The following is a 16,711-nucleotide window of genomic DNA, read 5'->3' as shown; positions in this document are numbered from 1 at the left end:
TAAAAAGACAGTTCTGAGAATAGTAGTATATGTCACTTCAGATATAAAAGAACAGAGTATATGGGTTCCGAGTGCTGAAGTTTGATTATATGGTTATTATTTTTATTTTTATTTTTCAGTAGTGATAAAATAAGAAATATAGTATGATTGGTATTGGCGACTTTGAAAGCAGTGCGAAGTTGTTGTTGGTACAGGGTTGAAAAAAGAAAAGAATAGAGTGGCGATGACTGTCGACTTTGAGAGCAGTGCGAAGTTGTTGTTAGTACAGGGTTGAAAAAAGAAAACAATAGAGTGGCGATGACTGTCGCCTTTGAACGCAGTGCGAAGTTGTTGTTGGTACAGGGTTGAAAAAAGAAAAGAATAGAGTGGCGATGACTGTCGACTTTGAGAGCAGTGCGAAGTTGTTGTTAGTACAGGGTTGAAAAAAGAAAACAATAGAGTGGCGATGACTGTCGCCTTTGAACGCAGTGCGAAGTTGTTGTTGGTACAGGGTTGAAAAAAGAAAAGAATAGAGTGGCGATGACTGTCGACTTTGAGAGCAGTGCGAAGTTGTTGTTAGTACAGGGTTGAAAAAAGAAAACAATAGAGTGGCGATGACTGTCGCCTTTGAACGCAGTGCGAAGTTGTTGTTGGTACAGGGTTGAAAAAAGAAAAGAATAGAGTGGCGATGACTGTCGACTTTGAGAGCAGTGCGAAGTTGTTGTTAGTACAGGGTTGAAAAAAGAAAACAATAGAGTGGCGATGACTGTCGCCTTTGAGAGCAGTGCGAAGTTGTTGTTAGTACAGGGTTGAAAAAAGAAAACAATAGAGTGGCGATGACTGTCGCCTTTGAACGCAGTGCGAAGCTTATAGGGACACGAAGGTTTGACCAAGGGCTTATTTTTTGTTAGAGCCGCATATACAGTGAACAGTCGTCAAAAAGATAAAATAAAGAGTATTTCATTTTTTATTTTATTTTTCAAAAGAGTGCGCTTCCTTTTCGTATTGCGTCGCTTTTGGTCCACTTTGAGTTGCAATACAATATGAATGACGATCCTCAACAGGAATGAAGATCCTCGACTGGGATGGCGGAATGTCGAAAGAAGATTCAAGCCATCGTTAAAATTTTTTTTTTGTTTTGGTTACAGCACAGTGAAGGGGTTTTGAATACATAGTCCTCTCTCAACGATTGTAAGTGAGTACCATACGGTCTTTAAACCTTCGTATGGGTAACAGTATCCCTGTCAATGGACCCTGCTATGATTCTTTCACTTGTGGGTACACAAAGGGTGTCTGCACCACCGATCAGTAATACCAGTTTACAAAAAAGTGCGTGCTGTCCGAATTGTCGATTAGAACCCTTAGTTTGTAAAAAGATATAAAAAGAAATAGACAATATCGTATATATTGTACCAGTGCAGCCAATTGACTGGTAGACAGATCCCCAAGTGTGTGCGTGTGTATTAAAGAGGGAAAAAAGGTAGGTGTAAGAGCTCATCTGAAATATACTAACAGATTATATATATATAGTCCTAGAGTAACTTTTAGTATATGAACACAATTCATTTTAAAATAATTTGATAATATATAGATATATATCAACTTGGATTAGACTGATAAATAAAAAGAAAATAAGAGATAAAGCGAATTAAAGGAAGTAGAGTGTTAATTGATCCATAAATATCCAGTGGATCAAACTGTTATAAAGATGTATTAAACCCCATATTGTTGCTTATAGCTCGGATCGGATTTAATTTTAATCAAAATCTTTTGCAGCCGAAATATATATATATTCTTGCACAGAACTATTTAATAAACTGCTTGAGAAGTATATGGTACAAGCCAAAGATATCTATTTGTTTAAGTTGCTGTTTAAATAGTTTTAAATAAGAGTATATTTGAAAAATTGAACGGGAAATAAATGATACAAGCTATAGACATATTTCAGTCGAGTTACTATTTAAATAATCGCAAAGAAATATATAATTATTGAATATAATAGTACCAGCCTTTTTCATTATTAAAATAAAGCCTTTTGGAATTAGATCAAAATAAGATATTGGAATTCATTATATATACTAATATATTAATATGAGATATCAAAAGGCTTGATTATTTGCACGAACAAAGATATAAACCAAAAAACACAAGCTATTAGTTAACTGTAGAGTATCGTGTATAAAGTATCAAAGTGCTTTGCTTTCTATTTTTGGTTGGTTTATTTTGATTTTCATATGATTCTATACTTTTTTTAGACAAAACAAACAAACTTACTTGGGCGGTTACCCAGGCTTTTTTTTTTTACGATAAACCTGTTATTTCATGCATGACCATCGCATCCGCACTACGGATGCGTTATTGGAATCGCATCCGCACTACGGATGCGTTATTAGAATCGCATCCGCACTACGGATGCGAAAACTTTATCTTTACCTTATTACTTTAGAGAAACCTTTGGATTACCAAATGCATTACCTCAAAACTATAAATGATTATAGTTTTTGCGATTTGTTAGAAAATAAACTTTTCCTCTCCCATATGACCACTGTTTATGGCACCCCCCACCCAAAACGCCCCCTTTTCTTTCACACCTCAACTACATACACAAATGTGCCTCGGCTGCATACACACACTTTAAATATATCTACCTCAACTACCCACACATCAACTACCCACACATCAACTACCCACGCCTCGACTACTCACACATAGACTACCCACATATCGACTACCCACACATCGACTACTCACACATTGACTACCCACACATCGACTACTCACACACACATCTCTCTTATAATAAATTCATAACCTATATAACCATATAAAAAATAATAAATCATATTTTATTTTAGTTATTTAAAGATATTAAAATAAATAAGATATGCGAGTAGGGAGAGACCAAGTTAATTTGTTTGAAGTGAAAGGGACAAGAAGAATGAGAGTACAGAGTATAAGAAATATATGTTTCTTTTTTTTAAAAATATAGGTTTGAGGATTATGTTGTGCATCTATAAAGAGAGATTACTATGGCAGGACTTTGTGTTAGACAATGGCTGTTTGGTCTAGAACTGAATATTTAAAGATATACTAAAAGTAAGAATTTTTAAAAATTATGTGTGATAGGATGGGGTCATTTTCATTGAAGAAGGTGTTGAAGGTATAAGTATATAGATATCATGTGCATGCGAAAGTAAAAAGACAGTTCTGAGAATAGTAGTATATGTCACTTCAGATATAAAAGAACAGAGTATATGGGTTCCGAGTGCTGAAGTTTGATTATATGGTTATTATTTTTATTTTTATTTTTCAGTAGTGATAAAATAAGAAATATAGTATGATTGGTATTGGCGACTTTGAAAGCAGTGCGAAGTTGTTGTTGGTACAGGGTTGAAAAAAGAAAAGAATAGAGTGGCGATGACTGTCGACTTTGAGAGCAGTGCGAAGTTGTTGTTAGTACAGGGTTGAAAAAAGAAAACAATAGAGTGGCGATGACTGTCGCCTTTGAACGCAGTGCGAAGTTGTTGTTGGTACAGGGTTGAAAAAAGAAAAGAATAGAGTGGCGATGACTGTCGACTTTGAGAGCAGTGCGAAGTTGTTGTTAGTACAGGGTTGAAAAAAGAAAACAATAGAGTGGCGATGACTGTCGCCTTTGAACGCAGTGCGAAGTTGTTGTTGGTACAGGGTTGAAAAAAGAAAAGAATAGAGTGGCGATGACTGTCGACTTTGAGAGCAGTGCGAAGTTGTTGTTAGTACAGGGTTGAAAAAAGAAAACAATAGAGTGGCGATGACTGTCGCCTTTGAACGCAGTGCGAAGTTGTTGTTGGTACAGGGTTGAAAAAAGAAAAGAATAGAGTGGCGATGACTGTCGACTTTGAGAGCAGTGCGAAGTTGTTGTTAGTACAGGGTTGAAAAAAGAAAACAATAGAGTGGCGATGACTGTCGCCTTTGAACGCAGTGCGAAGTTGTTGTTGGTACAGGGTTGAAAAAAGAAAAGAATAGAGTGGCGATGACTGTCGACTTTGAGAGCAGTGCGAAGTTGTTGTTAGTACAGGGTTGAAAAAAGAAAACAATAGAGTGGCGATGACTGTCGCCTTTGAACGCAGTGCGAAGTTGTTGTTGGTACAGGGTTGAAAAAAGAAAAGAATAGAGTGGCGATGACTGTCGACTTTGAGAGCAGTGCGAAGTTGTTGTTAGTACAGGGTTGAAAAAAGAAAACAATAGAGTGGCGATGACTGTCGCCTTTGAGAGCAGTGCGAAGTTGTTGTTAGTACAGGGTTGAAAAAAGAAAACAATAGAGTGGCGATGACTGTCGCCTTTGAACGCAGTGCGAAGCTTATAGGGACACGAAGGTTTGACCAAGGGCTTATTTTTTGTTAGAGCCGCATATACAGTGAACAGTCGTCAAAAAGATAAAATAAAGAGTATTTCATTTTTTATTTTATTTTTCAAAAGAGTGCGCTTCCTTTTCGTATTGCGTCGCTTTTGGTCCACTTTGAGTTGCAATACAATATGAATGACGATCCTCAACAGGAATGAAGATCCTCGACTGGGATGGCGGAATGTCGAAAGAAGATTCAAGCCATCGTTAAAATTTTTTTTTTGTTTTGGTTACAGCACAGTGAAGGGGTTTTGAATACATAGTCCTCTCTCAACGATTGTAAGTGAGTACCATACGGTCTTTAAATCTTCGTATGGGTAACAGTATCCCTGTCAATGGACCCTGCTATGATTCTTTCACTTGTGGGTACACAAAGGGTGTCTGCACCACCGATCAGTAATACCAGTTTACAAAAAAGTGCGTGCTGTCCGAATTGTCGATTAGAACCCTTAGTTTGTAAAAAGATATAAAAAGAAATAGACAATATCGTATATATTGTACCAGTGCAGCCAATTGACTGGTAGACAGATCCCCAAGTGTGTGCGTGTGTATTAAAGAGGGAAAAAAGGTAGGTGTAAGAGCTCATCTGAAATATACTAACAGATTATATATATATAGTCCTAGAGTAACTTTTAGTATATGAACACAATTCATTTTAAAATAATTTGATAATATATAGATATATATCAACTTGGATTAGACTGATAAATAAAAAGAAAATAAGAGATAAAGCGAATTAAAGGAAGTAGAGTGTTAATTGATCCATAAATATCCAGTGGATCAAACTGTTATAAAGATGTATTAAACCCCATATTGTTGCTTATAGCTCGGATCGGATTTAATTTTAATCAAAATCTTTTGCAGCCGAAATATATATATATTCTTGCACAGAACTATTTAATAAACTGCTTGAGAAGTATATGGTACAAGCCAAAGATATCTATTTGTTTAAGTTGCTGTTTAAATAGTTTTAAATAAGAGTATATTTGAAAAATTGAACGGGAAATAAATGATACAAGCTATAGACATATTTCAGTCGAGTTACTATTTAAATAATCGCAAAGAAATATATAATTATTGAATATAATAGTACCAGCCTTTTTCATTATTAAAATAAAGCCTTTTGGAATTAGATCAAAATAAGATATTGGAATTCATTATATATACTAATATATTAATATGAGATATCAAAAGGCTTGATTATTTGCACGAACAAAGATATAAACCAAAAAACACAAGCTATTAGTTAACTGTAGAGTATCGTGTATAAAGTATCAAAGTGCTTTGCTTTCTATTTTTGGTTGGTTTATTTTGATTTTCATATGATTCTATACTTTTTTTAGACAAAACAAACAAACTTACTTGGGCGGTTACCCAGGCTTTTTTTTTTACGATAAACCTGTTATTTCATGCATGACCATCGCATCCGCACTACGGATGCGTTATTGGAATCGCATCCGCACTACGGATGCGTTATTAGAATCGCATCCGCACTACGGATGCGAAAACTTTATCTTTACCTTATTACTTTAGAGAAACCTTTGGATTACCAAATGCATTACCTCAAAACTATAAATGATTATAGTTTTTGCGATTTGTTAGAAAATAAACTTTTCCTCTCCCATATGACCACTGTTTATGGCACCCCCCACCCAAAACGCCCCCTTTTCTTTCACACCTCAACTACATACACAAATGTGCCTCGGCTGCATACACACACTTTAAATATATCTACCTCAACTACCCACACATCAACTACCCACACATCAACTACCCACGCCTCGACTACTCACACATAGACTACCCACATATCGACTACCCACACATCGACTACTCACACATTGACTACCCACACATCGACTACTCACACACACATCTCTCTTATAATAAATTCATAACCTATATAACCATATAAAAAATAATAAATCATATTTTATTTTAGTTATTTAAAGATATTAAAATAAATAAGATATGCGAGTAGGGAGAGACCAAGTTAATTTGTTTGAAGTGAAAGGGACAAGAAGAATGAGAGTACAGAGTATAAGAAATATATGTTTCTTTTTTTTAAAAATATAGGTTTGAGGATTATGTTGTGCATCTATAAAGAGAGATTACTATGGCAGGACTTTGTGTTAGACAATGGCTGTTTGGTCTAGAACTGAATATTTAAAGATATACTAAAAGTAAGAATTTTTAAAAATTATGTGTGATAGGATGGGGTCATTTTCATTGAAGAAGGTGTTGAAGGTATAAGTATATAGATATCATGTGCATGCGAAAGTAAAAAGACAGTTCTGAGAATAGTAGTATATGTCACTTCAGATATAAAAGAACAGAGTATATGGGTTCCGAGTGCTGAAGTTTGATTATATGGTTATTATTTTTATTTTTATTTTTCAGTAGTGATAAAATAAGAAATATAGTATGATTGGTATTGGCGACTTTGAAAGCAGTGCGAAGTTGTTGTTGGTACAGGGTTGAAAAAAGAAAAGAATAGAGTGGCGATGACTGTCGACTTTGAGAGCAGTGCGAAGTTGTTGTTAGTACAGGGTTGAAAAAAGAAAACAATAGAGTGGCGATGACTGTCGCCTTTGAACGCAGTGCGAAGTTGTTGTTGGTACAGGGTTGAAAAAAGAAAAGAATAGAGTGGCGATGACTGTCGACTTTGAGAGCAGTGCGAAGTTGTTGTTAGTACAGGGTTGAAAAAAGAAAACAATAGAGTGGCGATGACTGTCGCCTTTGAACGCAGTGCGAAGTTGTTGTTGGTACAGGGTTGAAAAAAGAAAACAATAGAGTGGCGATGACTGTCGCCTTTGAACGCAGTGCGAAGCTTATAGGGACACGAAGGTTTGACCAAGGGCTTATTTTTTGTTAGAGCCGCATATACAGTGAACAGTCGTCAAAAAGATAAAATAAAGAGTATTTCATTTTTTATTTTATTTTTCAAAAGAGTGCGCTTCCTTTTCGTATTGCGTCGCTTTTGGTCCACTTTGAGTTGCAATACAATATGAATGACGATCCTCAACAGGAATGAAGATCCTCGACTGGGATGGCGGAATGTCGAAAGAAGATTCAAGCCATCGTTAAAATTTTTTTTTTGTTTTGGTTACAGCACAGTGAAGGGGTTTTGAATACATAGTCCTCTCTCAACGATTGTAAGTGAGTATCATACGGTCTTTAAACCTTCGTATGGGTAAAAGTATCCCTGTCAATGAACCCTGCTATGATTCTTTCACTTGTGAGTACACAAAGGGTGTCTGCACTACCAATCAGTAATACCAGTTTACAAAATAAGACTTTTGTTTGTAGGAAGTCGTAGGCTCTAATTTACCAATGAGCCTCTACACAGTCTACAAGAAGACATAAAAAGCAAACCACCTTATACTCTATATTTTATAATGGTACAGCCAAGATATCGGTGGACAAGCTGGTTTGTGCGTCTATATGTGAAGAAAGACTGGGATGTATGCACTGCACATATATACCTTGGAGACAGGAATTTAACCCCCAAAAAAAATGCCCTTATTAATTTAAATTTTCCCATTTTTTTTTTCTTTTTTACTTCTTTACACCAATTTACTATCATAATTTTAATTAATAAATCTGAAACAAAGACTTCAAGTATGCTATTTAATGGAACACATAAAAAGTATCCTATGTATTTTTCTTTTCTCTTAAAGGGCAATATAAAATATCATGACATATGTTACACAGCCATCCATTTCAAGAGTGTCTGCCAAAGTCATTGCCTTTTTTTTTGGAAAAAAGATTGTGGCTTTATTTGTACTCCACTCTTTGCTTCCAGCGTATGCTTGTAATGTCAGAATATAGGACGGCTTTCTTCATATAAACGTTTATACAAGCTGATATTCTGTTATGTAGAGCATATATAGATATATAGCTATTCTATAATGTCTCTTATGCTAAATAATATTCTCTTTTCTTTAAAAAAAATATCTCTAACTTTTGAACACTCCAAATTGATGCCTTTTGGAGTGTCTGGTTTATGTATTCAACTAAAAAAAAATTGTACTTTTAGAAACAACTCGTATTTTTGCTATTGGGCATTTAAAGAGCTTATTGAAGTGGTGCAAGTTTCCCGAATTTCAGGGTTCTATGCTTTTTGAGAGTGAAAAAATCGGATATTTTGATCAAAATTTGAGTAATTGTAATATAATAAACCTCGAAGAGGTGGATCACAATGTGTCTCACCAGGTTACTTAAAGCCAAAAAAAAACATTGCTTATTTGATTCGATTTTTAATTTTCTATAATTGAAAAGCTATGATTCCCATTGGTGTGCATTTGCATATGCTTGTAGAAATCTTAAAAAATATCATTTCCAGTACACTCATATTTAATCGACCATAGAAAAGGTTCATTTATACAAAGGCTTCGTGCTTCAAACTAAAATAGTCTCAAGCGAACCAAAGCTAGACTATGAACCTCAAAGTAATAAGTGGAATCATACTATACAGTACTGTAGCGCATTATATTGTATTACAAAACAAAAGTTATAAATCAAAGCCTTTAATCCAACAGAGTATTATTTCTAGGTTATTCGTGCATCCAGTTGAGTTTGGTATACAAGCGCAAAATATCAAAAGCACTAGATCCTATAAATCGATAATTAGTAATCGATAGCGTCTTGCTCCCAACCAAACAAAACCTATACGTTCAGTAGCAGTAGATTGTCTCTTTGCTTTCATATTGTGCCGTCAGTCAGTCTGAGCAATAACAGAAAAAAATAGTAAATAAGCAGAGCCTTTAAAAGGTGATTTATATATATGTAATAGCCATTTTACTAGCTTGATCTATCTGTGACCAGGCTAGCACAATTGCAAGCACCACTACTTTTTCATGGCGTATAATGTAACTTATATAAATAATTATAATTATCGATAGAATGGTGTATATTTGAACACATATAAATGTAAAGTGTTTCAGGCAGTTGGGTTATGCTGTATTAATTTCTCAGTTGGATTATGATTGGTTTATAAAGTAGTACAAACCAAGGTCGATTGACAAACACTAGGCTAGACCCTGTTCTTCTTTTTACTTTTATTTTACTCTAAGAACGATGCTTTAACTTGAGGTCCCAACGACTTTCAATAGTCAGGCTGTCAATCCCTTCATACTGAAGCACTGAAAGTACTTTTATTTCAAGAAAGTATTCCTACACTTTGTGTTTATTAACTCAAGACACTGGTGAAAAAGCTAGAAGAAAAATGGAAGTCTTTCACACGAAAGAAAAGAAAAGATATAAGCAGCAATTTTTTTCGGGGGTGCTTCTTAAACTAATAAAGTCACAGCATGTGAAACAAACAAACAAGAAAACAAACAAATAAATATACACAAGACTTTAATTAAAGCTTTATAATCAACACAACTTTACACTTCTTTATTGTAGTTTAACGTCTAGCCGATTAATACTTTGTATATCAGTAGTACAGCTAAAATGAACACAGAGGCATATATAGTGTCTCGACAAGTGGCTGTTCAAAAGCATAAGCCTTGTTAACAGAATCACAACAGAAAGTAGAATAAAAAAGGGGATGGGGGTCCATAGCAACTGAATAATTTGACATGCATATAGTCCACCAATCGGAAGACATCATTTAAATGTTTTCATGCTAAAGTAAAGTCTGGACCACTATTGCTACTATGCTCCTCTAAGCCCCATGACACATGTGATGCTGCACGGACAGCACGGACCTTATGTGACATAAAAAGAACTAAAACAAAAAAAGAGGCAAAAGAAAAAAACAAAAAGTAAAACAAGTGCCTGCACAGCACGTCCTTCAGAATATAAGTGATACTTCTTTAAAACCCAAAACCCATATTTTAAGCATAGATATTAAATAAAGAAGTAAAATAGTAATAATATATACATGCTGTCAAGGCTAAAAGATAAAAGAAAACCGAAAAAGGAATAAGAAAAAAACCGAATTTTATAATATATTATCAAACTATCATAATAAAAATAATAAAAAAGAACAGCAACTCATGATTGAGACGTCATGAGTTTTATAAAAAAAAAACACCTATCCAAACAGAACGCGTCAAAACAACTCTCTTCCACATACCATTAATACTTTATACACTTCTTTACTGCTCTCTCACAAACTGCTTTAATCAACATAGACGTTAAAGACGAATCATGACCAATACAAATCCATTTTGCTAGTCAAATCTCAGGCTTTTATCATATGTAAAACAGTCAGTAGCAAGATATAAGACAACATGTCAAAGCCAGTACACAGCAAAAATGAAATACTGAGGTCCAACACTGGTTTGACCATCAATCCATCCAAAGCCTATTCACGCTCAGAAACAAGAGATAAACTGACAGGACTTACTATATTTCAAGGAGTATATGATATTTATCAAAGACACACATTGTGAAGATTATATTTGTCTAGTCTTTTGACAAACAAGGTCAACGATAAAAAATAAGATCTCCATCCAGGCCTACAGGTATATAAAGGCTCGTTGATTAATCATTCACTGTCTTTGATATTTCTGTAGGGACTTTTCAGGCAAAGTCAAGCAATCAAGAACAGGTTTCCATCCAGGGCCACAGGTACACCAAGACTCGAGGAGCATATGCTCATTGTCTTTTGTATGCTTCTAGTGCCTTCCGTCCAGGTCAAGCATCAGGGATCCGATCAGAGTCCACAGTTATCAGGTATATCAAAACTCTATGAGCAGTTACTCACTTGTTTTTGTATATTTGTAGTATCCATTCCGTCCAGGTCAAGCTTCAAGGTTCAGGTCAAGGTCCACGGTTTCACGTATATCAAAACTCGATGAGCAGTTACTCAATTGTTTTTGTATATTTCTAGTATCCATTCCATCCAAGTCAAGCTTCAAGGTTCAGGTCAAGGTCAACGGGTTCAGGTCGAGGTCGACGGTTTTCAGGTATATCAAAACTCGATGGGCATTTACTCAGTTGTTTTTGTATATTTGTAGTATCCATTCCGTCCAGGTCAAGCTTCTAGGTTCACGTCAAGGTCCACGGTTTTCAGATCAAGGTCCACGGTTTCAGGTATATCAAAACTCGATGAGCAGTTACTCACTTGTTTTTGTATATTTGTAGTATCCAATCCATCTAGGAAAAGCATCAATGTTCCGATCTCCCAGCTATGGTCATAGGTATAACAAAACCATATGCGCATTTACTCACTAGCTTTTATCTATTACTAGTGTCAGCCATCCAGGTCAAGTGTCAAGGACCCGATTTCCCGGCAATGGGTATAGGTATAACAAATCGTTGTGGGAATATACTCACTAGTTATAATATATTTATAGTGTTCAGCCATCAATGTCAGGCGTCAAGGTTGCGATCTTCCAGCCAAGGTTATAGGTATAACAAAACATTATGGAAATATACTCACTGGTCTTAATATGTTTTTAGTGTTCACTCATCCAGGTCAATCAACAGGATTCTGATCTCCCGTCCATGGTTATAGGTATAACAAATCGTTGTGGGAATATACTCACTAGTTTTAATATATTTATAATGTTTAGTCATCGATGTCAGGCGTCAAGGTTGCGATCTTCCAGCCAAGGTTATAGGTATAACAAAACATTATGGAAATATACTCACTGGTCTTAATATGTTTTTAGTGTTCACTCATCCAGGTCAATCAACAGGATTCTGATCTCCCGTCTATGGTTATAGGTATAACAAATCGTTGTGGGAATATACTCACTAGTTTTAATATATTTATAATGTTTAGCCATCGATGTTAGGCGTCAAGGTTCCGATCTTCCAGCCATGGTTCTAGGTATATCAAAACAATAGGGAAATATACTCAATGGTTTTATTATGTTTTTAGTGTTCAGTCATCCAGGTCAATCAACAGGATTCTGATCTCCCGTCCATGGTTATAGGTATAACAAAACGTTATGGGAATATAATCACTAGTTTTAATATATTTCTAGTGTTTAGCTATCCATGTCAAGCGTCCAGGTTCCGATCTCCCAACCATGTTTACAGGTATAACAAAACGTTATGCGCATTTACTCGTATGCTTTTATCTATTACTAGTGTTCAGCCATCTAGGTCAAGTGTCAAAATTCCGATTGCCCGCCCATGGTTAAAGGTATAAAAAACATTATGGGCATATATTGACTAGTTTTTATATTTATTTGTGAACTCCAGCCATCCGTGTCAAGCGTCAAGGACCCGATCGCCTGTCCATGGTTATAGGTATAAAAACATTATGAGCGTATACTCATTAGTTTTTATATTTATTTAAGTCTCCAGCCATCCGTGTCAAGCATCAAGAACCCGATCCCCCGTCCATGGTTATAGGTATAAAAACATTATGGGCAAATACTTACTAGCTTTTATCTATTTCTAGTCTCCAGTCATCAATGTGAAGCGGCAAGGACCCGATCGACCGTTAATGGTTATAGGTAAAAAAAAACCATTAGGGACATATACACACTAGCTTTTATCTATCTCTAGTCTCTAGTTATCCAGGACAAGCATCACGGTTTCGATCTCCCAGCTATGGTTATAGGTATAACAATACATTATGCGCATTTACTCACTAGCTTTATTATAGTTCAAGTCTCCAGCCATCCAGGACAAGCATCAAGGTTCCGATCTCCCAGCTATGGCTATAGGTATAACAAAACGTTATGCGCATATACTCACTAGCGTTAATATATGTCTAGTGTTCAGTCATCCAGGTCAAGCATCTAGGTTCTGATCGCCAATCCATGGTTAAAGGTATAAAACAACATTATGGGTGTATACTCACTAGTTTTAATCTAGTTCTAGTCTCCAGCCATCCAGGTCAAGCATCAAGGTTCTACTCGCCCGTCCATGGTGGTAGGTATAACAAAATGTTATGGGCATATATTCACTAGCTGTAATATACTTCTTGTGTTCAGTTTTCCAGATCAAGCATCAAGGTTCTGATCTCCCCGCCATAGTTATAGGTATAAAAAAACATTATGGGCATATACTCACTAGATTTAATATATCTCCAGTCTCCAGCTATCCAAATCAAGCATCAAGATTCCGATCTCCCCGCCATGGTTATAGGTATAAAAAAACATTATGGGAATATACTCACTAGCTGTAATATACTTCTTGTGTTCAGTTTTCCAGATCAAGCATCAAGATTCCGATCTCCCCGCCATGGTTATAGGTATAAAAAAACATTATGGGCATATACTCACTAGATTTAATATATCTCCAGTCTCCAGCTATCCAGGTCAAGCATCAAGATTCCCATCTCCCCGCCATGGGTATAGGTATAAAAAGCATTATGGGCATATACTCATTATTTTAATCTAGTTCTAGTCTCCGGCCATCCAGGTCGAGCTTCGTGCTGATCTCCCGTTATATGATTATAGATATAACAAAAATCGATGAGCAATCACACTCGGCTTTATTTATTTCTAGTGTTGAATCCACCAAGATCATGCTTCACGGATCCGGATTCAGTCCGTGGCTATAGGTATACAAAAACTCGATGAGCAATTACTCATTGGATTTTATATATTTCTAGTGTCTACTCATCCACGGCAATTATCGGGATCCGATTTTCATGAATTGTTATAGCTAACCAAGTTTCCTTTAAACCTTTACTTAAAACAAACTGTACTCTTTATTTATACTTTCTTTTGATGGCAAAGAACGATGATCAAATATACATCCATTATGGAGGGTATACAAGTCGTTCTTGGCCATTACTAGCCTAGAAGTATATATGACTATTGTTTTTACTCTCCAGGCCAAACAGCAAGGATCAAAACTCAAATTTGGGCTACAGGTAAACAAGTCTTCTTGAGCTTTTACTTACTGTCATTTATATATTTCTAGTGTTTTTTTTCCTTAAAGTTCAAATATCAAAGATCTGATTTCAAATCAAGGTTACGGGTACACACTTTTCTCTCTGTCTTTACATGCTTTCTTTCGTATTGGCCTAGTGTGTTTACGATCCGGCTACACAATGAAAAATTTCTTTTCCTTCCAGTGCGACAGGTATATACATCTAGTTCGGCCTTTAGTTACTGTTGGCTTTATTTCTCTACTGGCTTCACAGTCCAAGCCAGCAATCATGGATCCTATATCCGTTCAGTGTTACAGGTATACACTTCTCTTTGGGATTTTACTTACTGTCGGTTTTAATTTTCTACTGTCCTTAAGATCAAGGCCAACGACCAATCATCTGGTATCCGCCGAGAATTACAGATATAAAAATGTTATTGGGTCGTTACTTATAATTGTGTTTGTTTCTCTAGTGTCCTTGCAGTCAAGGGTAATGAGCAAGAACCCGGTCTCCATATTGGGATATAGTGTTACACATCTCTTTGATTTTTGACTTGCTGCAAACTGTATTTTTTCTTGTGACTTTACAGTCAAATTCAACACTCAAGGATCCGGTTTCCATCAAGTTTTACAGGTATACAAATCTGACAAGTGCTTTTATTTAATGTGTCTTTTTTTTTGTCAAGTGCCTTTACTGTCTATGCCAATGATTCCGAATCCGAGCCCTATCCAGAGTGACAGGTATACAAATATGTTTGCGTCTTTACTAACTTTTAGTTTTATATGTCTAGTGCCTATACGGTTTAGGCCAAAGAACTAGGACTTGATATTCATCCAGACTTGCAGATATATATTTTTCGTTGGGCCGTTGATTATTGGCTTTTTTTATCCGTCTATTGTTTTTACTGTCAAGGGCAACCATCAAGGATTCGATCTCCATCCAGTATGACAGGTATACACTTTTCTTTGGGTTTCTACTTATCACTTGTTTTTTTTTGTCTAGTGTTTTCACCACCCAGGTGGAAGAACAAGGATTTCTTCTTCATCCACGGTTACAGGTATACAATTCTCTTTTAGCCTTTGCATAACGCTTGTTTGATTTTTCTAATTTCATTAATGTCTATGCTAAATAATAAGCATCTACTCTCCATCTAAGGCCATAGGTTTAAAAAATATTTTTAAGTATTATTTTACTATTTATTAATTAATTAATTATTATTTTTTAATTTTACACAGCCAAGGCCAATCGATCCAGGTTTACTGTTCTCTAGGGTAACAAGTATATGTACATACCTGATCGTTTACTTACTGCTTGTTGTTTCGAGTAATTTTTATTTAGTCAAACTGAATTACCAAAGTTTTACTATCTACCTAGTGCCCGAGGTATACAGGTCTCATTTAGTACTCACGTATCACTTATTATTCTGTCTAGCTTTTTTATAGTTTAAGCCAGCAATCGGGTTTTTAATCTCCATTAAGGATTAAAGGTATACATGACTATGTGAACCTTTACTTACTAGCTATTATATTTTCTAGTCTTTTTACAGGAAAGGCCCACAATTAATATGAGTTGTTTATCCGGGGGGGGGGGGGGGACAGGTATACAAATCTGCCAAAAAATCTACTTACTATATATTTGCATAATGTTTTTACAGCCGAAGCCAACGATCAAAGCTTTGATATTCTTTTGGGCTCACAGGTATAAAAGTCTCTTTGACTTTTTAGGTTCTATCAGTTGTTTTGTTCTAACCCTTTCTTCTCTGTAGCAAGCGTTCAATGCTCAGCTCTACATCAAAGGTCGCAGGTATACAAGAATCTTTAAGCAATTTACTAAAAATTAGATTTTCCTAGCGTTTACATAGTCAAGGCGAAATGATCATGTTCTTTCTATCCATTCAAGGTTCTAGGTACACACGCACATTTTAGCATTTATTCTTCACTGGTTGAATCTTTTTAATCTTTGACAGTCCATGCCGAGAATCAAGGTTGCACTTCAAAAAATAGGGTTAAGGTATACATGCCTTTTTAAGCATTTACTTACTACTAGTTGTATTATTCAGACTTTATACAGTCGAGACCAAAGATCAAGAGCCCGATTTCCGCATAGATTTACAGGGATACAAGTGGCTTTCTTTACCCATTAACATATTGATAGCTGTTTGAAGCAGTCTTTTTACAGTTCAATTCAACAGTCAAGGTTCAAATCCCCGTCAAAAATCACTGATATACTGCCACTTTTTAGTATTTACTTACTGCCAATTGTGTTTCTTTAGTCTACTCACAGAAAAGGCCAACAATCAAGATGCCACTCTCCTTCTTGGATGTTAGGTATACCAGTATCTTTGGGTATTTACCTATTACCAGCTTTAGTTCGGTAGTCTTTTCACAATTGAGGCCAACACCCAAGATTCCATAGTTCATGCAGGGTTACTGATATATATACCTCTTTGAGCATTTGCTTGGTGTCTGCTATATTTGTCTAGTCTTTTCATAGTCAAGGCTACTAATTGAGATTCCGCTGCTCATCTAGGGTAAAAGGTATATATGCTTTTTTTTTAA

General features: G+C 35.7%; 3 protein-coding genes across 3 annotated transcripts; all 3 read left to right on the top strand.

Annotated features, from left to right (window-relative positions):
* Positions 1-2,301: 2,301 nt before the first annotated feature.
* On the top strand, positions 2,302-2,691 carry PHYBLDRAFT_153766 (hypothetical protein; the record flags this gene model as incomplete). The annotated part of the gene is made up of 1 exon (XM_018433248.1): positions 2,302-2,691. The coding sequence occupies one exon, from the start codon at positions 2,302-2,304 to the stop codon at positions 2,689-2,691; it is 390 nt and encodes a 129-aa protein (XP_018283183.1).
* Positions 2,692-5,769: 3,078 nt separating this feature from the next.
* Positions 5,770-6,159, top strand: PHYBLDRAFT_153765 (hypothetical protein; the record flags this gene model as incomplete). The annotated part of the gene is made up of 1 exon (XM_018433247.1): positions 5,770-6,159. One exon carries the CDS (start codon positions 5,770-5,772, stop codon positions 6,157-6,159), a length of 390 nt encoding a protein of 129 aa, XP_018283182.1.
* Positions 6,160-10,602: 4,443 nt separating this feature from the next.
* On the top strand, positions 10,603-16,391 carry PHYBLDRAFT_189629 (hypothetical protein; the record flags this gene model as incomplete). Its single annotated transcript, XM_018439692.1, has 34 exons — positions 10,603-10,731; positions 10,888-11,047; positions 11,205-11,280; positions 11,332-11,407; positions 11,475-11,514; positions 11,566-11,619; positions 11,678-11,718; positions 11,777-11,831; positions 11,890-11,930; positions 11,989-12,043; positions 12,102-12,149; positions 12,208-12,255; positions 12,314-12,361; positions 12,527-12,574; positions 12,632-12,679; positions 12,736-12,783; positions 12,843-12,883; positions 12,936-12,996; positions 13,055-13,204; positions 13,267-13,314; positions 13,349-13,420; positions 13,479-13,526; positions 13,561-13,632; positions 13,784-13,838; positions 14,115-14,153; positions 14,222-14,470; positions 14,626-14,642; positions 14,743-14,786; positions 14,960-15,104; positions 15,156-15,210; positions 15,389-15,424; positions 15,492-15,535; positions 15,808-15,851; positions 15,919-16,391. The coding sequence occupies 34 exons, from the start codon at positions 10,603-10,605 to the stop codon at positions 15,991-15,993; spliced, it is 2,310 nt and encodes a 769-aa protein (XP_018283181.1). The 3' UTR covers positions 15,994-16,391.
* Between the last annotated feature and the right edge of the window lie 320 nt (positions 16,392-16,711).

Source organism: Phycomyces blakesleeanus, assembly GCF_001638985.1.
Source record: "Phycomyces blakesleeanus NRRL 1555(-) unplaced genomic scaffold PHYBLscaffold_52, whole genome shotgun sequence".
Taxonomy (NCBI): domain Eukaryota; kingdom Fungi; phylum Mucoromycota; class Mucoromycetes; order Mucorales; family Phycomycetaceae; genus Phycomyces; species Phycomyces blakesleeanus.
Note: the sequence above shows the minus strand (reverse complement) of the source record. Positions and strands in the feature narration are given on the sequence as shown.